This window comes from Myodes glareolus, chromosome 3, assembly GCF_982192425.1.
Source record: "Myodes glareolus chromosome 3, mMyoGla1.1, whole genome shotgun sequence".
Classification (NCBI taxonomy): domain Eukaryota; kingdom Metazoa; phylum Chordata; class Mammalia; order Rodentia; family Cricetidae; genus Myodes; species Myodes glareolus.
Window position 1 is genome coordinate 84,740,250 of NC_142028.1, and position 23,414 is coordinate 84,763,663.

The 23,414-nt window shown below is 51.1% G+C and overlaps 1 protein-coding gene across 4 annotated transcripts in view; it reads right to left on the bottom strand.

The window, feature by feature from the left end:
* Positions 1–2,567: 2,567 nt before the first annotated feature.
* Positions 2,568–23,414, bottom strand: part of Ssbp3 (single stranded DNA binding protein 3) — a 141,059-nt gene continuing 120,212 nt past the window's right edge. For 2 of the 4 annotated variants that reach the window (XM_087904771.1, XM_087904769.1), the window contains 11 exons: positions 21,208–21,274; positions 21,045–21,121; positions 14,821–14,885; positions 14,211–14,259; positions 13,606–13,641; positions 13,126–13,180; positions 11,858–11,928; positions 5,807–5,885; positions 4,988–5,016; positions 4,791–4,892; positions 2,568–4,181 (listed from right to left, as the gene is read on the bottom strand). In XM_087904771.1, the coding sequence (XP_087760897.1) occupies positions 4,152–4,181; positions 4,791–4,892; positions 4,988–5,016; positions 5,807–5,885; positions 11,858–11,928; positions 13,126–13,180; positions 13,606–13,641; positions 14,211–14,259; positions 14,821–14,885; positions 21,045–21,121; positions 21,208–21,274 (660 nt within the window). In that variant the 3' untranslated portion in view covers positions 2,568–4,151. Of the gene's footprint in view, positions 4,182–4,790; positions 4,893–4,987; positions 5,017–5,806; positions 5,886–11,857; positions 11,929–13,125; positions 13,181–13,605; positions 13,642–14,210; positions 14,260–14,820; positions 14,910–21,044; positions 21,122–21,207; positions 21,275–23,414 lie in introns of all 4 variants that reach the window. The other 2 variants (XM_087904770.1, XM_087904768.1) reach the window with 1 other exon arrangement.

Here is a 23,414-nt window from a genome sequence, read left to right on the forward strand (position 1 = left end):
CACACCTCTGGCAACTTAACCATTCATACTATTCCAGAATTATGAACTGTGTGCCAGGTAGTGTGCTGGGATTAGGGACTCAAGCTGGTAGTCACAGTACCTGTCCCCAGGAGTTCCTAGGCTGCCTAGTGCTCACTGGCAGTAAGTTGTCTCTGGATCTGCAGTAGCAGGTACCCACAAAGGCCACCTTTCCCCCACCTCTAAGTCCCTGCCCAAGGTGACAGCATTGGAGACAGGCACCAGAGTATATTCCAGGGGTGACTGACTAAGCAGCCTTCTGTTCCTCCACAAACACCCACTGAGCCCCTGCCAGGAGATGGGCCCTGGCTTAGAGAAGGCAGACACTGACTCATCAGCACAGGGCCCCTGAGAACTCTGATAGCTGCCAGCGGTGAGGAGCATCCTCATGGTGGGGCTTTGGGGACTTGGTTCCAGGGACAGAGAGGGCAGCGAGAACCAAGGTGTAGGTGACAAGCTGCATCAAGTGCTAGGTGGTGGGAAAAGGCAATTGATTCCATGTGTACCAGTCCTTGGGGGTCTACCAGCTACCACAAGCTTTGACCCGTGCCATGATCTCTCAGCTCCACCTTTACCTACCATTGCTGTTTCCCCGTTTCCACTTCTGATCACTGTGTACCCCAGAGGACCCGTCTCCAGGCATCGGTCATCCAAATGCCAACTCCCAAAGTTGGTCACTAACAGGGGCCTAGACATCCACTTTCTTTACTGCCTATCTAGGTGACTCAACCCACCCAAAGAGTTCTTCCTGCTACCTGGCTGACCCTAAAAGGGTCACCATCATTCCAGGCCTGTTTTGCTCAGTGGGTAGAAGTTACCAAACACACGATGAGTGGGTGAATGCAGGAAGAGTGAGTAGCCCCTTAAGTACTATCTTTATGGCACAGGGAGGGCCAAAATGGGGCCAGGAAACAGAACAGGAAGCTAACTGTCCAGGCCCCAGCTGCCAAGGACTGGGGTTTCACAGGGTCTCGTGAATGGACAGGAGAAGCCCAGCACAGGACAGAATGAATCTATTTCAGTACAGTCCCTAGTCTGGTTGTTTATGTCCAACCTCCAGGCCCAATGCCAAGCCCACCAAGAGCCCAAGGCTGAGAGAGGAGGACCCACTTCCCTCCAGTCCCCTTTTCCCTGACTAGCCCACACAGTCAAAACCTGGGGAGCTACTGACATCGGAGATCAGAGGCTCAGCTCCACATGAGTCAGGGACAAGACAGTTGTGACTCTGAAGTACCCCCACCCTCCAGGTCTCCTGGGGTCTACAGTCTGAGGGTAGCTCTTCTGCCTCAGGAACAGGTCTCTCCAGCCAGGCCAGCGACCCCTTAGAGACAGGGCCAAAAGAGAAGCAGAGGCTGCTCTGATGACCCAGCTGGGGAGACTGCAGACTGACTCCTCCGCTCCCGCCTGAGCTTCAGTCCTTCCCTCCTCTGGGATTTATGCTCAGGGCCATGCTCTGGCCTAGCCCTGAAAGTCTTGGTTAATAAGCCCCAGAATGACAATACTCTGGTGAAGGAAGACCAGGCCCTGGGTGGCCATGGGCTGGGAAGTGGGTAAAGAAAGCAATGCAGGTCGCCTCTCACCTACCTCAGCAGACCTGGGGATGGGTTCTCCCACATGGCACCCTCTCCACAGTTCCTATCTGGAAGCATGAATGAGGAGACCGGGCAGCAACTACCTCGTCACAGTTGCTGGTGTTGAGTGCCACAGCCTGCATCACCCATTGGTCCAAAGGGATGTTCCCCAACAGTCAGCAGCTGTGCAGAAAAGTCTAGGACCAAACCTAGGGCGTCCCAGCTCCTCCCAGTCACACCACCCTTCCAAGGGTGAGTTGGCAGGAGTCACTCATGAGGCACTGTTGTTAGTGCCTAGAAGAAGAAACCAAAGTCAGTCACAAACTAATCTATATGTCCACGGTCATGTCCAAAGGAGTTGGCGGTAGCAAGATGCCAACCGGCAGAATTATAACCTGGTTCTGAGGTCCTTGGAAAAGTGGAGAGTACTTGGTTCAAGTGCTGGCCATCCCTGCCCACACCCCCATCCCCAGAGGATGTACCTAGGACTTCAGCTGTACTTTCTGACACTGAGAACCAGCACCATCCCCTCTCCCACATTCTCCACAGCCCCTCTGTAAACTACAGGCCAGTCTGGATCACTTCCAAAACCTTCACCTGGCGCCTAATCCTTGCCTTTCCCACTCTTAGCCTTGCCTGGGAGATTTAAAAAAGAAAAAAAAGGTGGGGGGGGGGTGAGGGAAATCACCCCAATAGCCAAACACCTACAGACTTTCCTACTACCCCAATAATCCCAGACACATCAGGGACTTTGGGCTTGGAAGCTGCTAAGAAGACAAACCTCCAAGGGTAACTGGCGCCCACCTGTCCCAACCCCACTTCCAAGGCCAGTACATTAAGTACTGAACTCAGGCCCAGGGAAAGGCAGCAGGTGCCTGGAGAGCAAGGAAGAAGTTTCAGGTGCCAGGCCCACACTCTCCTTCCTGATCAGTATCACCAGCTCCTACCCGGGCTCCCCCCAAACATGTCAGGAAGGGCTGCGGAAAAAAGATGTCCCTTTAATAAAACGTTATCAACATATATCGTACACAAACTACAATGTATCATAATTACTTTTTTTTCCTCTCATAATTCAGAACCAGACTACAAGGTAAGAAAAAACACAGAAACAGCTACAATGTTCCCAAGAATCCGCACAAGGTCTTTTTTCAGGCAGATGGTATCTCACAGAATATGATATACATGGGTCAGAAAGGGGAGGTAAGAAAACAAAGACCAGCTACAAGGGTGGGCGGGGCACGAGGAGGGTGTAAATGTACAAAGAATTCAGTGTCTTCAGGGCAAGACACAGAGGTTGCCAGGGCGAGACCAGGGCAGCCAAGTCACCCCTCCTAGGAGGGGACGGCTCCACCATCAGGTTTGCAGGTTTTTGAAAATAAAAACAGGCGCGGAGACGGTGTCTGTTTGGTTGCTGGTGCTCCCCCCACCCCCACAGCGATGCCGAAGTCTGTCCATCCAGTTCCAAGCAAATAGAGAGCGATTCTAACCAAAACCCATCTTTGAAAAAGGAAAAAAAAAAAAAAAAAAAAAAAAGGAAAGGAAAGAAAAGAAAACCACTTCAGCCCGCCCTGCCTGTGCGCACTATGTGAGGATCTAGGGACCAGAACGTGGAGGCCAGTTCCATGTCCCAGATCATAGCCATTCTGTGGGTGGGGCCTCTCCTGCCCAGGCAGCAGGAGTCTTGCCAAGAGTTGTGGGGCTGGAGGCCCCAGTGGCCGAGCACGAGGTCTGAAGAGGCAGCCATCCTGGAACGGTGTGTATGCTGGGTCACAGCGATGGTCTCTGTTAGGCGACAGCAGGTTGGGGGCTCTGAGCGCTCTGGCCACAGGGGTGCCGGTGTGTTGTGATGGCCAGCCAGATCATCTCCTCGCCCAGTGCAAACCCCAAAGGCCCACGTGGAAATGGTGGACTCTTCCTTCTCCCCAGACAGCCTTTGAAAGGGACCACCGATTGTAAACTGTCCAGTTTATTATTATTATTATTAGATGGCTACAACGTCAGTGTGGCAGCGCACACCTAGACTAGCTTTCAGGTGGTAGGACACACAGCAGGGCTTGTGGGGTTTTCTTCCTTTTTTTTTGGCCTTTTTTTCTTTTTCCTTTTTTTTTGTTCTTTTTTTTTTTTTTAAAGAAGAAAGCAAAGAGTGGGGTGGGTGTAGGGCTTGCTAGAAGCTTCCATTAAAAAAATTTTTCCCCAAAAGAAACCCCCCCCAAAACAAATTAAAAATCCCAGCAACGATAAAATCCCAAACAAACAAACAAACAAACAAAAAGTGTCATGTACAGAAAGGTCCTTAGGGTGAGGAGAGGGTAGGATTTTTCTGATTGCTGACTTGAAATACATTTTTTTGAGTTTTTGTCCTTCATGTTTTATGGAATAAAAAGTTTGGCCTTTTTATTGCATGAAACTAAAATTGGGAAAGGTGGGGGAGTGGATGGGAGGGGTGGAGGGGAGCAGGAGACACCCTCCCCCAGCTCCTGGTATCGACACCTCACTTCTTCTTGCATAATTTCTGGCATCTTCTGCCTGCAATGCCGGCTCTCAGCGTCTTGGAGAGGGGGGTCACACACTCATCGTCATGCTTGGAGAATACTGCAGGGGAGAAGCAGGGATGGGGATGGTTGTCAGGTGGGGAGGAGAGGCCACGGCTTATCAATGTGCTGACAGCCTGATTAAGGACAGTGCTGGCCAGAGCAAACCTGGGGCAAGATGGGCATGGGCAGGGTGAAGTCTAGGATGCAGGAGCTAGGTGACTCCTCTGGGACCAGTCTATGCCTCTTGCCAGGAACTCTGAAAGCACAAACGGCCTCTAATTCGTACTCCTTGGAGTCAAGTTTTCTAAGGAAACCAAGACAGTAGGGTAGTGGAATTTATTGAGTCCAGGTTCCTGGAGGCTGCTGTGGACCAGCAACAGTCTGGGGTTCTCTCAAGCTGTTTTCATCACTGAGTATGAACACAGAAATTCACCTGGCCCCTGTGCACTGGGGGCCCAGGAAATTCCTGCTTCTATGATGCCATGGGCCAGCATTGTCTGACAATTTAGCTCAGAGCTTTCCCAACCATTTCTGCTTATGAATGCTGAAGGCTTCTGGCCTTCACACAGTCCCCCACCCCAAGCCCTGGAAGGACCAGGTGAAAAGCAGTACAGATAGCAGGCGCAGTTCCAGGGTCCTCTCAGAGTCAGGGGCTCTGGGAACTTACATTGTCGTTCTGGAAGGAGTGGAGGAAGTTCCCTCCCAGCTCGCCGTCATCTCGGGGGGTGCCTGGAGGATTGCTAATGCCACTTATGTTGTTAGGAGAATTCTGTGGAAAGAGACGAGGAGGTGAGTCCGTGTCCCTAACAACCTGACCTAACAGACAGGGTGATTCTGAGGGAGGGGACAATAAGCATCACTCACTTTTGGAAGTCCATCTATGTCTCCTGATCCTAAAAGGGAAGAAGAGGCCAAGTCAGGGCATTCCTTTCTTTCCTTCCTTCAGGGTGTGTGTGTGTTGAGTATATGTAGGTAGGCACTGTTTTCATGTACGTGTACACACGCGTGCACACTGGAGGAAGTCAGGGATCACTGCTAGGTGCTTTCCATCTTTCTTTTTGAGACAAATTCTCTCACTGAACCTGGATTCAGCTTGCTGATTCGACTATAGACTGGCTGGCAGCAAGCCTCGGGGATCCTCCTGTCTCTGCCTCAACAGCTGGCATTAAAGTGTGTGCCACTGTGTGCGGCTTTTACATGGCGCTGGGAATCAAACTCGGGTCCTCACGCTCGCCCAACAAACACTACTGACTGAGCCATCTCCACACGGCCCAGGCAAGCCATGAATCCATCATGCCCCCACCTTGGTCCCCTAGGTGCTCAGGGGACAGCCGAACGACCCCGTGCCCAGCTCTAGCTTCCTCAGGTCTCATTTGCACACCTGTCGGAGAATATTTCAGGCTAGCTTGAAACTTGTGATCCTCCTGCCTCAGGTTCCTACGTGCTCCAGTACAGTAATGTGTGTCACCATGCCTGGCCCGCTTAGTGGCTGGACCACGCTTCGGTGTGTTCTCCATCCTCTGAGAAGGACCCTTTGCTTTCTGGCTCTGTGCGTGGGAGTTCACCTCAGTGTAGGCAGGAGCATTTGCTCAGGGCCTCCCTAGGAGCCGAGTCAAGGCGAACACTGTCCCAGGGGACCCAGGAGTTGAGGTGGAGTGGAGCTATGGGCAGGTGCTGGCTTACCTAAGGATCCATTCATGTGGTGTGGCTCCATGCCGCCCATACCTCCCATTGGGCCATCTGAGCCGGGACCCATTGGGAACTGTGGGGGAAGCAGAGGATGGTTAGAGGACCCAGGCCCTTTGCACTCCTGTCCCGCTTCCCTAAAAGGCTCAGACCTTGGGACCCAGGTGCTTAGAAGTGCCACCCAGCGTGTTCCAGGGTGGTGGTCTCCTTGTGCAGACTTAGGCAATGGGTGCCCGGGGAGGGGGGGCTAGAACAGGTTCCTTGTCTTCACCTTGGGGATTGCCCAATGGAGGGGCCTGGTTTTATTTATCAGTCAAATGAGCCAACTCAGGGGAAAAGGACCCAGACCAAAGCCATCAGGTTCCACACACAGCCAGCTAGCTGATTTCTCGGGCCTCCTCACAGTGTTTGGTTAGGGATCTGGATCAGCAGCCACTACTGCACAGGAATGAATCTCGACTGACTGCACAGGCCAGACCAATGACTAAAGCTTGTCACCTGCATTGTACAGGTGAGAAAACTGAAGTAGAGCATAGCAAATGCTTTGCACAGATCTCCTGGGGCAGAGGAGAAGCTGAGAGTGGAGCAGAGCAACCTATTATGGGCTGTCCCTCAGACATGGGATGTCTCGGGGGGAGTGGTGAAGAATCTACTCCACGCCATCCTGTCTGCAACTCTCGAGCCTACCCCAGGAAGGAAGGCCACATCTCTGGTCCTGAGTTACCAATGAGTCTAGCCTGAAGCCATGATGCTGACTTAGGATAAAGGGTGGGAAGGGCTAGACACGAAGTGACATCACAGCCCCAGGAGAAGCAGCTCACGGCCACGCAGCAAGAGAGTGGCCAGCTGAGTTCCAAACACAGTCGTAAGACTGCAGGGAAATCAGAATGGGCTGCATGGAGGAGGTGGCAAAGCCTTAGCAGAACAAAACAGATCGCGGAAGCCATTCTAGAACTTCTGTGTGGGCAACAGACCATGGTACAGGGGCAGCATGATACGAAGATGAAGGGGTGGTCACCTTATTAGGCTCCTAGGACATGGCTGTCCCAGACCAAAAAGTATCCAAAGTTGCTAACATAATATATACAGCACATACACAAAAAACACATGCCATTATTCTAACATATATTGCATATATGACCAATATTACAATATAGACAAATACATTTGGGGGCTCTTTTTTTTTTTTGGTCATTTTTTAAATACAGGACATATGGAACACTGGCTACCCTGAAACTCAGAGACACAACTACCTCTGCCTCCCAAGTGCTGGATCAAAACATATACTAACTCTGTCTCCAGATCAGGTAATTTTGAAATCACATATTATTATGTATTCCCACCTACTGCTTAATAACATACAAACATTCATACATCATAGAACTGACCCATTATATTTAGGGTTGGGGAACTAACATATCAACTTTAGGGCACTTCTATCTCCCTGACCCTCTGCCCAGCAATGATCAGTCTGTTTCTATGGATTTGCCTATTCCAGACACGGCACCCCAAGGCCTTCAGTGGCTAGCGTTAATTTCTTAGGACATTTCCAAGGTTTCCTCATGTTCCTGCTCAAATGTGTACTGTGTTTCTTCTTATGGACCAAAGTCCAGGGCAGAACTCTGCCACACACACATCTGTTTACCACATACTCAGGGTGGTTTCATGCTCAGTTCCATGGCCAGGTGTTTCCAGTTCTGACAGGTGCACCTGAGCGGAAGTGCTGGACCACACAGTCATTCTCTCTGCCCTCCTTAGCAATTGCACCATCTGACATGCCCATCAGCAGCGGATGAGGGTTCCTTCTGCTATTTCGGCCCCAACAACAGTCACTGTCATCCTCCTGTCTTGAAGAGCTACCTCACTGTGTCTTAACCTGCATTTCTTAACAGCTTCGTCCTATGTGCTTATGGAAAAAACATCTATTCATTTATTTGTCCCATCTTTAAGTTAGGATGTCTGCTTATTACTGAGTTGAAAGAGTTCCTTATATATTTTGAATTCCAATCTTTTATTGGGTATATTCCCTCCATTCTGTGGGTTTTGTATAACCTCCTTGTCCTCTCTTGAGAGGACTCAACACTAGCTGCCTTGAATTCCTGGGATCAAGCCATGTTCCTGCTACGGCATCCAGCGGTTCTATCTATAGGCATGCACCAATGCACCTGGCTTAAACTGGGGGGAAGGATAATTTTTATTTTTAATTATGTGTATGTGTGTGTACACGTTTCTGTATATACATGTGTGGAGGTGAATGTGAACATCCACACATGAAGCCAGGAAGTCATGGTTGGGAGTCTTTACAGCAAGCCCATCTCCCAGTGCTCAAGCCCGGTTTATGTGCTGGTGTGAGGAGGGAGGCCACCTCGTCTGCGTGCCTGTGTGCTACTTGTCCCGGTTCTGCTCCTTTAGTATATATTGGTTAACTTCCTAATACAGAAACACCATTACTTAAGCAAAACGACAGAAGCAGTTAACAGTAGTAGCAAGTAGCTGGGCTGTTTGAAGAGAAATCATGTGTGAGGACACTGTATTTTCAAAAATGCTTCTGTCTTGACATGTCTGACCTTCCTTCTACCACTGGGCTGGCCTTTTTAGAGTGACATTCCTGCTGTGATGTCCAGCACTCCTAAACACTAGCACGCACAGGACAGACATCCTGCTCAATTAAAGCTCTTTTCACATGAGGATCTTCAATTCGTGAGATCCAAGTTGAATTCTTGTTTAACTTGGCTGCCCTTGACCATGGCATCTTCTGAGTTCTCCTGCAGTCTCATTTCTGAAAAACTAAGCCATTCTTTCTCTGGTGTGAGGTTAGTGCGACCATCCAGGTGAGCACACACACCTTTTTATTCTATTCTCTTTCTTACAGATTTCCAGATCAAATGCGGATAGTCTTCTTGCCACACCTTAGTTTCTGTGTTTTGAGATGTGATTCTCACTATACAGCCCTGGCTGATGCCAAACTTGTATGTTGCCTGTGCTGGCCTAGAACACATGGCAATCTTTCTGCCTCTCTGCCTCCTTGAGTGCCAGGATTTTAGGTGTGAGCCACCTTACCACCTTGTCTCATCTTAAAAGCTATGAGTTGTGGGGTGGTATTTGTTTAGTTGGTTTGGCTTCTCTGTGTGGCTTTGGCTTTCCTAGAACTCACTTTGTAGACCCAGCTGACCTCGCTCAGGTATCTGCATGCCCGTCTCCTGAGTACTGGGATTAAAGGCACACACTGCCACCATACTCAGCAGAAATACTGCGGTGTGTGGATTTTTGTTTTGATTTTTGAATTTTTTTGAGACAGGGTTTCTTTGCATAGCCCTCAGTGTCGTGGAACTCACTTTATAGACCCGCCTGCCTCTGCCTCCTGAGTGCAGGTACTAAAGGTAGGCACTGCCACCGCCCCGCAAAAATACTGAGTTTTTAAAGGCAACACTTAACAACTTTTTTGTGGTTGCCAGAGATGACTGTCACTTTATAGGCATCCAACAGAGGCATTCTATTATTCGGGCGGAGTGTGTGTGTGTGGTGGGGAGTTGAGATAGGGTTTTCTGTGTGTAAATCAGATTAGCCTTGAACAGAGTTCCACTTGCCTCCACCTTTCAACTGCTGGGTTTAAAGGCATGTGCCACCACACCCAGCTTGTATTTCCATTTTTTCCTGTCTTCCTCCCCGCCCCCCTTCCTTCTTTTTACTTTTGAGGTATGGTTTCTTTGTGCAACAGCTCTGGTTGTCCTGGAACTAGCTCTGTGGAGTAGGCTGGCCTTGAACTCACAGAGATTCACCTGCCTCTGCCTCCCAAGTGCTGAGATTAAAGGCCTGCACCACCACTGCCCGGCTGGTATTCTCTATTTCTATGAAGTAAAATTTGCATGACGTTCTTCTATAAAGCTACAAGTGACCTGACGGCATCATGAAGGCTGTTCTCACAGAAGTGATGGCACAGGGGGTAAGGCAAGCCTCCTTTCACTGGCGAGAGGTTTCAGATAGATCTTCCAGGAGTGATATTAAAGCTGTTTGCTGGACATGCAGATCAATGAGCAAACTCGAGCTGGCTTTAATAAGAAAACAGCCCTGCTTTCTGCAGTTCCATTAAAAACCTCATGGAGATCAAGATAATGTAGAATTTCAGCTCTGAAATTAACAGAGCTACCAGGAATTGTCTTTGTTTTCTTGGTGGTGTTGGGGATGGAACCCAGGGTCTCCTGCATTTGAGGCAGAGGCTCTAACCCTGAGCTGCACACTCGGTATGCAGTCTTGTGTTACAATGATGTATGGTGTCACTGGCATACTGGGAAGAACACAGCTGTGCCCAAGGGGCCGGGACATCTAAAGCTATCAAAAATCCCTTCCCTTTGGTTCACACAATGGACTTTTCATTGCAACCACTAGATCTGAACACAACTGTCTCATTTACAGTGCAATCAAGGAATGGGGTGATGGCTGTGCTCACTCAAGCGTACGCTCACGATAACTCGGGGGTCACTGTTTTTGACTGGACACCAGAATCACTCCAAAGAACAAATAGAGCTTTCGGTTCAGAAGGATGTGCCAGCAGCCACACCCTAGGGAGGGAGAGCTTCTCCACCCCTCCCTGACCGCCCCTAAGTCTACACACAGTGTAATGTTCTTGAGTGTCCTCATCAAGTTCTGGGCCTTTAAACCTGTCAGAAGAATGAGGGTTATTTTCTTTGGTGCTGTCTGGGTCACACTGGAGCTGGCATTGTCACGATTCGTAGTTTGAATGACCTCAGCTCTTAAGCACACGGTCACAGTATTCACAGTGGCAAAGACAAACCCAGTGCCACCTTAATGCAAACTGGAGGGTGAACTGCAGCAGCAGGCAGAGTGCGGCCGTGCCCTGGTGCCACAGCCCGAGTGATGCCCATCAGCATCCACAGGCTGGGGAAATACAACAGTGACTGCAGGTGACAGATGATCTAAGCCATGACCATCTGACTCAAGCACAGTGGTTTCACCCCGTGCAGTGGGCCTCTGTGTGGAACTCTTTCCATTCAACCGTCGACACCCACTGTTATGACACAGGACTTATGCCTGGGGTATCTCAGCATACAGAGCTTAGAATGACAACCCCAGTGAGGGGCGGCCAGGCTAGGGATGGGTGGGAGGGCTATATAATAGAGACTTCCCCATATTTATTCAACACAAGGCCCTGGCAAAGGAAACAGGCCAAAGAGCACGACCTCTGGAGGGCTGCTGGGGAGACGGACTGCATTCAGTACCTAGTGCTCGTGGCGCAGCCCAGGGGGAGGGCATGTGCTTACTGTGCACAAGGTCCTGGACTCATTCCTCATCAACAGACAAACAGACAAATGTGTGCTGTCTTCAGTGCAGGGAAGCCCACATATGGGGATCTGACACCTGAGGTGATTCCTGTATTATCTTAGGCACTGGGCCCACAAAACCAGAGGGTCCCAGGGTTACCTCCTCTCCAAGCCCAGGGCACCCCAGAACCCACACTAGACCAGTTAACCTCCTCCTTCCGGAGGCGAATGGGATGATGACCTGGCTGGACAGCAGTCCCATGTAGTGTGCTTAGGGGATGTGGCACTAGGGACAGGCAAACGGGAAGCAGGGCAGGTGGAATTCCGGATGAGAGGAGAGCCGGAGTAGAGGCAAGCAGCTGCCATACTGGCACGGACATGGGTGAGGCAGGTCCCCAAAGGCACACCTCAGGTTTCACCCTCAGCTATACCGCTCAAGAGACAGGGAAGATGGGAGAAAGGAACTCCCCAAGGTGGCACAGCCAGCCAGGAGAATGGGGACTAAGTCAGAGTGCCCTGCAGCCTGGTGCTTCCCTTGCCAGAATCCTCACACCTGACCAGAGGGTAAATCCTGGCCCCTCCCCACCTCCACTAGTGATAGGATGAGGACTGACTTGCCCAAGAGGTAATCACTTTTCTGACGGTTTATTTTATTCATCTTTGGTAACAAATGGCTGAAATCAATTACACCTGCTTTCCCCTCAGCTGATGAAGTTAATTATGATTTGTTATGGTATCTGGTATGTAAATGAGCAGAAAGCAGACTCACGTTGGACCGGCTGCCTCCAGGCGGCACAGGATTAATCATTGTGTAGATGTTGTCACTGGAATTGGTTGAATCTGTAGAATAGTGGAAACCGTATAGCTGAAGTGATTAATTCATTTCTTAATTAAAACAAACTCGTGGCACTTGAACTCATTCTTTGGTATTTTATCACCTAAAATTTCTTCTAAGTATCACCATCTTCTGGGTAATTTGTATTTAATGAAGATTCACCAAGTTTTTAATCACAGAAAATTCAACTGTGAAAACCACTCAACCACAAACCCAAGAATTTCAGGGTATCTGGGCAGCAGGGCAGGTACAGCACAGGGGACTTCAGATCTGTCCCACAGGCTTAGCAAGGACACAAGGACACACCTGTGCTGTCTCTCAGCCCCACACAGGGAAAGAAAATGCAGCAAGTTACCCAGAACCACTCTGCTAGGCTGAGGGGTAGGAAGGAGAGAGGGATGGGGCTGGGGACGCATTAACATACGGAGTGGGTTAACGTGACCCAGTCTGAATGTAGGTCACGCCGCTCATCAATGCTGCAGAGGGGGAGCTGGAGTGGGAGCCGGCTCTGGCTGCAGTCAGCTCCACCCCTGCAGCTGAGCAGATTTCCTTTATAGGGAGCTGGAAGGGGAGGCTCCGGCCACTCCCCACCTAGCCAGGAAAGTCTCCTCAGGAAATAAGTTAGCAGTGTGCTCTCTCAGGAGCAGAAATTCTCCCTCTATTTTGGGCTGGGTAGGGGATGTATGCTGCACTCCTTCCGGCTGACTGCAATGCTATTCTTAGCGAGTAGACAGATAATTGTGACTGTGTGCATGTGCATGTGTGCACCTGCCCTCGTGTGCACATGCCCTCTCCAGATAAAAGAAACAGGGAAAGGAGATCTCTTACACAGAGGACCAGAAAGAAGCCTTGAGATCAGGAACCTCATGGGGAGTGTATGTGTGCCCCAAGTTGCAGGGGGCCTCAAAGACCCTTTCTGAGTCATCTAGGGTAAAGAAACCTTGTTGTTCTGGACCTCGGCTCAACCTTGGCCTTGTTCTTCACTAAGCAGTGTAAAGGAGCACAAGGTGGGTGACCTGACGGAGGCCACACCATGGGTTAGTGATGTCAAAGGGCTCAGATCCCATCCCTAGGTGTCAGCGCCTGACAGAATGCACTGCTCAGGAAGCAGTGGCTGAAAGACGGGGCTCTGCAACAGAGCCTGCAGGACCACATGGCACCCCACTCCCACTGGGCTTTTCTTTCCCCTCAAGGCCTCTTACCCGCAGGACTAGGCATGATGGGGGTTCCTGGAGGGCCGCCACCACCAGGGGGTCCCTGAGATGAGATAAAAGCTGTTATCAGTAACCTGTGGTGATAAGAGCTTGGGAGGCTGCTATGCTACCTACCAGTGCCCAGGCAAGCCTGGCACCTTCCAGGGCTGAGCGTGTGTCTCTTGCACTCAGAACTGGAGCATGTAAGCCTGAGGAAACTGGACTTACACTCCTCCTCTCAAGTCAAGAGGCATCAGTGGAGGTTGAGCGCACAGTTACACAGAGAGACACTATAGGAGTAGTCTGCTGGGCAGCCGCTCAGAAGGAGACCCCTCCTGGGTCAGGTTTGGAGGAATCTGGGCCACTCCGGGCCTGTACAAATACCTAAACACTGATAGCAAAAGCCCTGGCAATTTGGATCTTGGGCTCTCCTGCCAGGCAGGAGTTGGTCATAGGCACTGGGTAGTCAAAACCCACAGCTGCACTTACCACATAGGTACCGGGTGATGAGGAGGAGTACGGGATCTGTAAAGAAGATTTAGGAGCCATGTATTGGAGCTGCCTTCCCTGGCAGACAAGTATTGTGCCCTTTCACTTCCAAACCCACTCTTATGAGAGGCACGGGGCCCCAGTGAATTAGTAACCCGGTAAGTTTCCGGAAAAGGTCTGAGACAGGAGTGAGGCCACAATGCAGTGGTCCTGGCCTTGTATTGCAACAGTATGGTTCCAGGAGGCCTTCCATCTGGGAGGGTGGAAGAGAGCAACACCCACACCCACTCCTCTTCCCAGCTTGTCTGCACTAAGCCCCCAATCATCAGCCTCAGTGCTAGAACCAAAATCCTCTTCCCTCAACAAATGATGCACCTGAAGCCCAGGCTCTCGGCTGGTACCCATGAGCTTCTGCAGGGCAGGACCACCTTCGAGGACCCCAGCACACTGCCCAAGGGCTCCACCCACAGGTGCCTTCTTCTCAGAGGCATAAGGTGGTCTCCCACTGTACTGCTCCATCCTGACACCTTCCTGGAGACAGGATTTACCCTGTGCCCAGAACCTCCTTCCTGGATAATGGTGCCCCGCCAGACCTGGATACTCACTGAGTTAGCACTGTTGGGATTGGGCCAGGGTCTGCCAGCTCCTGGGCCCCTGAGGGAAGGAGAGATGGAAACAATCAAAGCAGTGCTAGGGGCTCTACAGCTGGAGCCAGCAGGGGCAGAGGAGCAGGCTGACGTCAGCGCAAAGGTCCCCGAGGCCACCTGACTCCGCGGTGTGACGGGGAGCCCCGTGGCTGGAGACTCACACACTCCTTCACACTTTACGTAAAACTTGTAAATTACATATTTATAACATGATATATAAAGTCTTTCTGCTTTTCCCTAGGAAGATAGGCCACAGATCCTCATATAAGCACTAGAGATCAGAGGTCAAATCCTGGAACAGCCACTGAAGCTGCGTAAGCCTGAGGAAGTCATTCTACCTCTCTGTGCCTCAGTGACGACGTCACAGGCAGGGAATGACCTGAGGATAAGGAGTGTGCCCAACACGGCGCCCGGCACACGACACTGTGCAAGGCAGAGTTCTCATTCTAGTGACGAGGAAACTGAGGTCCTGAGAGGCACCCGTGACTCTTAGGAGTCTTCTGGGGTTCCAACAGTGAGTGGGGAGGCCATAGGCTCTGAGGCACTGGCCAGGGCCTTTTTGCCTTACATGTTAATCCCAGGCATGGCGGGGCCGAGGGAGTTGGGTGGTGGTCTCATGCCGCTGCCGTAATTCTGCAACGATAACCAAGGGTCAGTCTATGAGAAGGAGAAGGGGAACCGGGGAGGGGAGACAAACACAGAATATAAGTGAGAGGGTTAGTCTGTGAAGACTACCTGATGAGAAAAAAAATCATACATTCTTTCAGAAAGGGTGGGGGTCAAGTGACAGGGACCACAGTGACAACAAGCCAGCACAGAGGGACAGTCACGACACTCAATGCGTTTTCAGGGGCCTCAGCATGACATTCCCTAACAACAGTTTGTTCAGCAAGCTGCTGTTTGCCCCTTCCCACAGCTCAGCAGGTAGAAGAGCAGACTCGGTACCAGGTCCAATGCTGATGGGGGCCACCTGGACTCTGAGGGAGAAAACAACAGAGGGTCCTAGCCACCATTCCACTGACCTCAGGATGCTCAGCACTCTTCCCCTCCCACCCTGCTAGACTCTAGGGGCCTTCTTACATCAGGACAGTGTCTCCATGGCTACACCCTACCTCTATAACCCAAAGTGTTCAATGGCTGACACAGAAACTGCCAGAGAACAACCTGCACCAACTATATGCTTGGGCACCGCCCTTGTCGGGCATCTAAGAGAAGTAGGCTGGCGGGATGCCGACGGCACGAGCCCTCCAGTGCGAACCCCGACTGCCGTGCACATACTCTCCGACCGACTCTGCTCTGTCCTCGTAATAATACTCTGAAGCTAGTTCCCCTTACAAACCAAGAGGCTGGACTCTAAGAGTGAGCAGCTGGCCAGAATCAGCTAGCAAATGGCAGGCCAGGTTCTCACCCATAAGCCTCCTGGATCTCTCCCAAAACCTCTGACAGAAGGAGGCAAAGCCAGGGGATAGTCTTAGATCAGACAAACATAGAGGTAACACTGGGCTGAAACCAGGTCTTCCCAAAGGACTGTCTCCCAAACGTCACAACGGAGGGGCCTATCTTCTGCTAGGTCACCCACTGAGGTCATGAGTATGGAAGATACAGACACTGATACCCAGACGCATGGCAAGGAGTGTGGTCTACATGGAGGGCAGGCTGCAGCCAGTTTACACAAGAGCCTCACATCCCGGGCCTGCGCTGGGCAGATATCCTGCACGGAACGCAGAGTCCACAGGACAGCCGAACCCAGCCTGGCCACTTGCTGTCCACTCCGGCAACTACATAAATGACAGCTCTCACTACGGAGGATAAAGCTGTGCCGTGTGTTTTATGTGTACGTGGATGTTCAGTAGCCATAGCAGCTCCCCCAGAGATTATAAAGTGAGGCACCAAAGGGGCAGAATGACCACATGCTAAGCCGGGACAACGGCCTGTGCCAGGCTTTGCCAGGACCACAGCCTTTTGTCTACAAAACAGGGACAAGGAGCTCAGGTGCCTCTAGGTTTACAGGGGGCCGTGCTGACTGCCAAGTGTTGGTTCTGAGGTGCCATAGAGTCGAAGGGTGCATGGTGACTTGAGATGACAGCAGCTGACCCACCATCACCCTTAGTGTGGCTGTGGAATGTTTCTACCCCTCACAGGAAGCTAGCACGTTATGGTCCATGAGAAAGATCTTCCAGGTGCCAGAGCTACACACCTGCTTTCTCCCCAGAAAAGGCAAGTTCATGCTCCAGGGCTAAGCAAGGCCAGAATGTTACTACAGCACAAAGCTTGGGCCAAAAGAAGGCTATTCAGATAGACATCCAGCATGCTGCCTATGGTGGTTCCAAAGAAAACGGTCCTCAAAGGGAGTAGCACTATTAGGGGTGTGGCCTTGCTGGAAGAAGTGTGTCATTGCAGCACAGGCTTTGAGGTCTCTTTCTCTCAAGCTTCCCTCATTGTGACCGTCAATCAACTTTGCATTGCTTGCAAGAGGTAGCACCCTCAGCTCTAACACGCTGCTATGCTCCCCTTCATGACGATAATAGACTGAACCCCTGAAACTATAAGCAAGCCACCCTCAATTAAATGTTTTCTTTACAAGAGTTGCTGTGGTCATGATGTCTCTCCCCAGCAATAGGAACCCCAAGACACTGCCCAGATGGGTACCCAGCTTGCTAACAAGGCAGCACCCTGCACTGAGCTATGGCAAGTCTTCCTCCTACAGGTGCACATCCCAAAGGGTCACTCCATACCTCCCACTTCTCAGGTAACAATCTGGAGGCTCAGAAATGCCAGACACTTGCCCACCCAATAAAGCAGGACCAGAAGCTGAGCTGAAACCCGGCTTGGAGACTAAGTCCACATGGGGCTGGAAGACCAGTACCCAGGTTCTGGAGCTGCCTGGGCACTAAATAGAGCTGACCATCCACCTTCCTGAGCACTGCTCCTCAGTGATGGGGAGGACATGGGCACAAGGCCTCCCTCCCTTCCTCACTCCTAGCTGGTGAACAGTGGCACTTGTCCCACAGCTCTGGGGGACTAGGGTGACATGGGAGACATGACTGGTGACTCTCTGCACCCCCTCAGGGGGAGACTTTCGCCTGCCGTCTGCTCCGCACTGGCTTTCTCTTCAAATGCACTATCATTAGATTCATCTGCAGAGGGACCTGAAGCTATACAGGCAGTTTTCTCGGTGGTGGGGGGAGGGAAGACCTATACTGCTTTAAGCCAGGGTGTCTAGCAAGAGGAGGCTCCCCAGTCTCACTCCCTCTCACTTAGCTGGGGACTTGGCACAAGATTAAGTTGTCCATCTGAAGCTCTGAGCGTGTGTCAGCCTTGGGTCCGGGGCCCCAGGAGATTCAGTTTCTCCAGGTATCACAGGACTGTCCCTGGAGAATCATATGTGCTCTACCTGAACTTGTTAAAACACAGAAGAACTAGGATGGCGGTCTGAGTCTAGAACAGACCAGGATTTGAACAGACTAGAACACCAGAATTGCTACAGCAGCAGCCTAGGGTTGGCTGGTACCCTGAGTCTCCAAGGGTCTTGAACCTGCTTTACCACATGTGACCAAAACCCTGAAAGAGAGAGCTTTGTCTAACAACTCGCTCTCCAGATCTAGGACAATAGGACACTCACTATCTCACATTAACATATGTGATTTTGAGAGGGAACTGGATTAAGTTGAAGTACTGCCCCTTTCCAGATGGTAATTTTGCATGCTTAAAAACCATCATGGGCCCCGGAGGAAAAGGACTGGATGGTGCCTGTCTGCTCATGGGCTGAGGTAGGATAAATGATCAAAAACCACTCTACCTGGTTTTGAAACCTACAAAATTGCCCCAGACCATGCTATATCGGTTTCCCATCTCCTTTGGAAAATTCTCAAGGGGTCACTGGCCAAATGCATTCTGACCCTTCACTAGGGATTGTACAAGGGGTCCTACCTCTATGTCTAGCCTCAGCACAGCACGGATCATACAGTGGTGCTCAATTATGCTGCCTGACCCTAATGGCCCAGGTCAGAAGGCAGAGTGCAGAAAGATAGCAGCGTTCACAGCCACTCTTGCCCTGCCTCACAAGTTGTCAAACAGCTCTTGTTCCTTATTACTCTCTGGAGAGAGCAGTTTCTCCCAGTACTAAGTTTAAGGCCATTCTCTCTTATCCGTTACCATGGCCGGGCAGTAGCCTCAGCCGTCAGGGAATAAGAAAATTACCAGGGGAAGAAAGAGGGTCTGCACTCTCCAGTTCAAAGCCTTGATCTGTGGTGGTTTGAAAGAGAAAGGTCCCCACAGGCTCATGTTTGAATACATGGTTCCCAGTTAGTGGAACTGTCTGGAAGGACTAGGAGATGTGGCCTTGTTGGAGTGGGAACATGTTGTTGAGAAGGCATGGCACAGCATGGGCACACACCAGGACCACTCTCTCTGTCCCTCTCTCTGCCTGTAACCTGCAGATCAGACGTGAGCTATCAGCTACTGCTCTAGTGTCATGCTTGCCTGTCCACCTCCAGACTCACCGCCGTGATGACAAGGACTAACCCTCTGAAACTGTAAGCCAGCCCCAATAAAATGCTTGCCTTTCTAAGTTGTCTTGGTCGTGATGTTTCTTCACAATAATAGAACAATAACTAAGACAGGGTCCAAAATGTCCCTGATATATCCTAGATGACCCTGATGCCCGCTCCCTGACCGTCCCTGCCACCATGGCTTCGTGTCTCAAAGGAAGTTGGTATGGGGATTCCGGGCTGCTGAAGAGAGATTTAGTTTGGGGATTTACTATTACACACTACCCAGCATGCTCTAGGCGTGAACAAAAGACCTTTAGGCCTCCACATTGATATGCCAGGCAAAAGGTCAAGGGATCTCAGACTCTGAGACCCTGTCTCTTCGTGAAAGTGTGCTAGACTTACATGGTGTGACACTCTGGAGCCAGGAGAAAGAAACTTCTGGAATAGTCTGTGGTCACTCTGGGTGCTGAATTCTCATTCTTACTCTAGGTCTGCAAGGTTTCTGTTGTTAAGACAGGTTCTCATGTAGCCCAGGCTAGCCTCAAACTCACTGTGGAGTTGGGGAGTCTCTGGCTGACACCTCCCAAGTGCAGGGATCACACCCAGGCCCTGCGCATGCCAGGCAGGTTCTCTACCAACTGAGCTACATCTCCAGCTCTGTCTTTTTTCAATTTTACATTTTGTGATGCTGGGGATGGAACCAAGGGCCACATGCACGCTAGGCAGCAGCTCTGCCACTGAGATATACACAGCCCCTACCCCCACTTGACCTCACTATTAGGCCTAATAAGCTACAAATGACTTTGCCAGGGAAAGAAAAGGAGTCTAATCAATCTCAGCAACTAAAGTCATGAACACTGGTTTTAAGTTCTGTTCTTGTTTTGTTTCCCTACCTGGCCTGGAGCTTGCTATGTCCTCAGACAGGGTCTCACTATGTAAATTGGGTGGCCAGGAACTCACAGAGCTCCAGCTGCCTCAGCCTCCTGTCCCTAGGGATTAAAGGTGTGCACCACTATCCCCGGCAGTTTTAAGTTCTTAAAGTTAGAAGACACAAATATTTCTTCGTGGGGGCTACCGAGGCCCAGGGATCACACTGAGCATTGAGTTCTTTCAGCACCCTACAGAGCGGACACTCTTATTCATCCTAGAGATGTGGTTGTTGATCCTCTCAGAGTCCCCACAGGGAAAACAAGATCTCACCTTGCACCAGTCAGATCCTGTAACACACTGAAAAGCCAACACCACTGTCAGTTCCTCAACAGCAGTGACTGTTGTGGGAGTAACTTCCGCTGCCTCAACCAATAATCACTGAAGCAGGAGCCCACAGTGCAGCGGGGAGCGACTTCCGCTCCGTCAGCCAATAGCTGCTGAAATACCAGCCCACTGGGGAGTGGTATATTTCTCTTTTAAAAAGAGAAGCAGTTCCGGATAAGGTCTCTCTTGGTTCCGGCTCTTGGTTCCGGTGCTCGGTCTCGGCTGCTGCTCCCGGCTCCTGCTCCAGCGACTAGGCTCCCTTCCTGACGGTTTATGGTGTATGTAAGTTTTACCCCCCGCCAAATAAATAACCCCTTAAAACATAACTGGTGTGGGATTGATTCGTTAATAAGTGACTACCACACAGCTCAGGCCAAGGGGACAGAGACCCACTTCTGACTCTGCCCTGTGCAAGGGCAGCCCTGTAGGTTTTTAAACTGTGCTTTCTCAATAATGTAGCCCACTGTCAACAGCAAGATAGCCTGGGGGGGTGGGGGGAGAGCACTCCCTGAAAACATGGACAGAGATCCTCATTTGACAGGTGGAAAAGCCGCACACTGGGGTCCAGAGAAGCCTAAGTAAGTAACCCAAGGACATCACCGCTCACTTGACTTGTTCTACCACTAAAGCACAAGGTGGTCCTGTAGCCTGTTTAAGTCTACTCTACTCAGGGTGGGAAATGGCTTTGGATATCTGGAGATCCCATTTCATAGTTTGTGACACTAAACCCTCTCTCTACCTTCCAAATTCCTCACGCTACATGCCGGGACACTTACCCTGGATGGATCTGCCACCCAGGTGGCTCCCTGGCTGTGCCCTGTGCTCAGGTTCTTTGGGGTTATCAGGTCTGCCCACTGTCTACTCAGAGGCTATTCCCACCCAACATCTCACAGACAGGGAGAGGAACTAGGGACCTGAAAGTGCCCTTCCTCTCAACTGAGAGTCAGAAATGTGGGAGACTGACAGACGGTGGAGAAAGGAAAGAAAGCGGGTGCACACAGATGGCAGGGGAGACAGACAGACAGATAAGCAGGGAGCTGGTTACCTGTGGGCCAGGCCCCATGGGCCCCATGCCTCGGGGAGGGTTCATTCTCTGCATTGATCCTCCCATGTTGGGGTGACCTGTGTAAGAAAATGGATGAGCCATGGGCTGTCAGGAGTACAGCAAAGAGGAGCCCTCCCAATGCCCCAGCCACCGCCTTCTCTACCTTGTTGTCGTGTGGGATCCATAGAATTGGGCAGCAGTGGCTGCGTCCCAGGAACTCCTCCTGGAGGCTGAGAGAAACAGGAGAAACGGCTTGAGTCACCCTTCCAGAGTTTTGGGGGACATCTGCATGCCCTACCCTGCTCCCCACCTGGCCTCCCCAAGACTATCTCTGCGAGCTGGGTGGAGTCCCCCAGCTCTGGAAAGCAGGGCAGACAGTTGTTCTTGTGAGCGTTAGTCAAAACTGTAGGATCGGGAAGGGATAAGGTGAGGAGCTAGGCTCTCCCCATCCGAACCTGCACATCTGCAGTCTGGTAACAGTAAGCTGTGGATTCCCGCCACCCTCATCCAAGGGGCAGCACCTGAACCCCAGGGACTGCGGTTTTAAGTCCAATCCTACCTCCCTTTTGCTTCAGAGAATGTAATTCATCTTAAGCACACCTCCAAATCACAAGGACTTAGAGGAAGCCACTGGTTTAAAAACTATCACTACAGAGAGGCCTTTACAGGTGAGCCAGGTGGAACTGACCGGAGTCCAGAGCTCTATCGCTGAGCCGGAGTCAGCAGCGCCACCCAGGACTCCCAGCTTCCACCTGCTCCCACCGTAGAGGCGGCAAAGCAGCTACCAAGAGAGACCAGGCTGCTGAAGGACGGTCTGCTCTTCAAGCAGCAGGAGTTAGTGTGACAGCCATCAAAAAGGAGTAGGGTGCTCTGGGAACAGACTAAAAGTCATTTACTTAGGGAAAAGCTATTCTAGGTGCAATTTAAGAAACGAGAGAGCAGCAGAGGGTGGGCCAAGTGTCCACAGAAGAGCTTTGGTTTCTCCAAGAAAAGCCTGGTGATAGAGGGCCACCGCTCTGGCTGAAGGTGCCAATGCTTGTGGAGGCTGGGGTCCCATGACTGTCCCCAGCCTTGGCTGCTACTGTGGGCCAACTGAGCAGAGCTCTGCTGACTAACAGGGAATGCTAAGCAGGCTCAAACAGGAGGCGGGAGAGGGACAGGACACCCCCCCCCCCCGGCGCCCATCTCCCTGCTTTTCCAGCTTCAGAAGAGGAGCATGGGGCCGGGGCAAGGGAGCTTTCTGAGAGTCCCCCAACCCCTCTGACTAGGCTGCACCTCAGGTCCCAAGTGCTACAGTCACCTGCTGTTTCTGATTGCCTGGGGCACTGGTGAGGTTGGGTCCCCGCACCCAAATTTAGCTGCCCTCCTCTTTCCCCTCAAGTTCCTGAATTGTGACTCACCTGGCTGGTTTGCATCTGCCCATCTGGATTGGTGGTTTTTAATAGAGATGGGGGATTCGGGGCTTTCTAGATCCCCAGAACAGGCACACCCCATCTATCCTGTCCAGATAGCTATAACAATGCCTGCTTTTTGTACAGTAGTCCCCCACAGCTTCTAAACCTGCTATAGGCCAGGCGTTTTAGCTGGGATAGAGGTTAAGGGGCTTGGGACTCTTTGGTGGGGCATCTGAAACAGAGGTAAGACCATCTGGGCTTTTCTGCAGGGGAGGGAGGAGAATGTGTGATTGACTGCCAAGTATAGCAGGTCTCACACTAGAAGGCTAAGGCCTGCATACCTGAGAAGGAAATATAGTCTTGCAGGTGGGAGTTATAATCTTGTTGTGTATAGCCTGTATGTAGAGGCCCACAGGGGACAGAAATGCCCTTGAAGGTAAGCCTGCTCTTGGAAAAGTCACTCCAACCCTCTCTCCATACCCAAGAAGTCCGTTTTGCTCAAAACCCTGGGTTTCTCAATTCCTTCTGTCTAAATTTACTCCCTCTGTGCTGGAGAAAACAGGAAACAAAGGACTTCGGGAGAGGAAAATAGCATACACCAAAGAGCTTCCTCCACTGTTCCCATATCATGTCATTCGGGCTTCCTCACAGCACCCCAGAGAGTGCCAATATAGGTGACTAAACTCCTGGCTCTGAGTATGCTGGGACTACTGTCAGATTTTTGCTAAGTCGTTGGAAGAATTCTGGCAAAAAAAAAGGGGGGGGAGGGGGCTCCAACACGTTGTATCAGCCTGTCCACCTCAGTAGAGATGATGGGCTGGACCAAGGAAGGCCAGCTCACCCGAAACTGCCAACCGTGAAAGACCAGGGAAGGTATGCAACCCTGGTCCGAAAAGTCCTCTTCGTAAGCAAGGTACTTTTAAAATTATATGATCAAATCCTTCCTTGTTTAGGGGAAGCAGGCAGACTGCTGAAA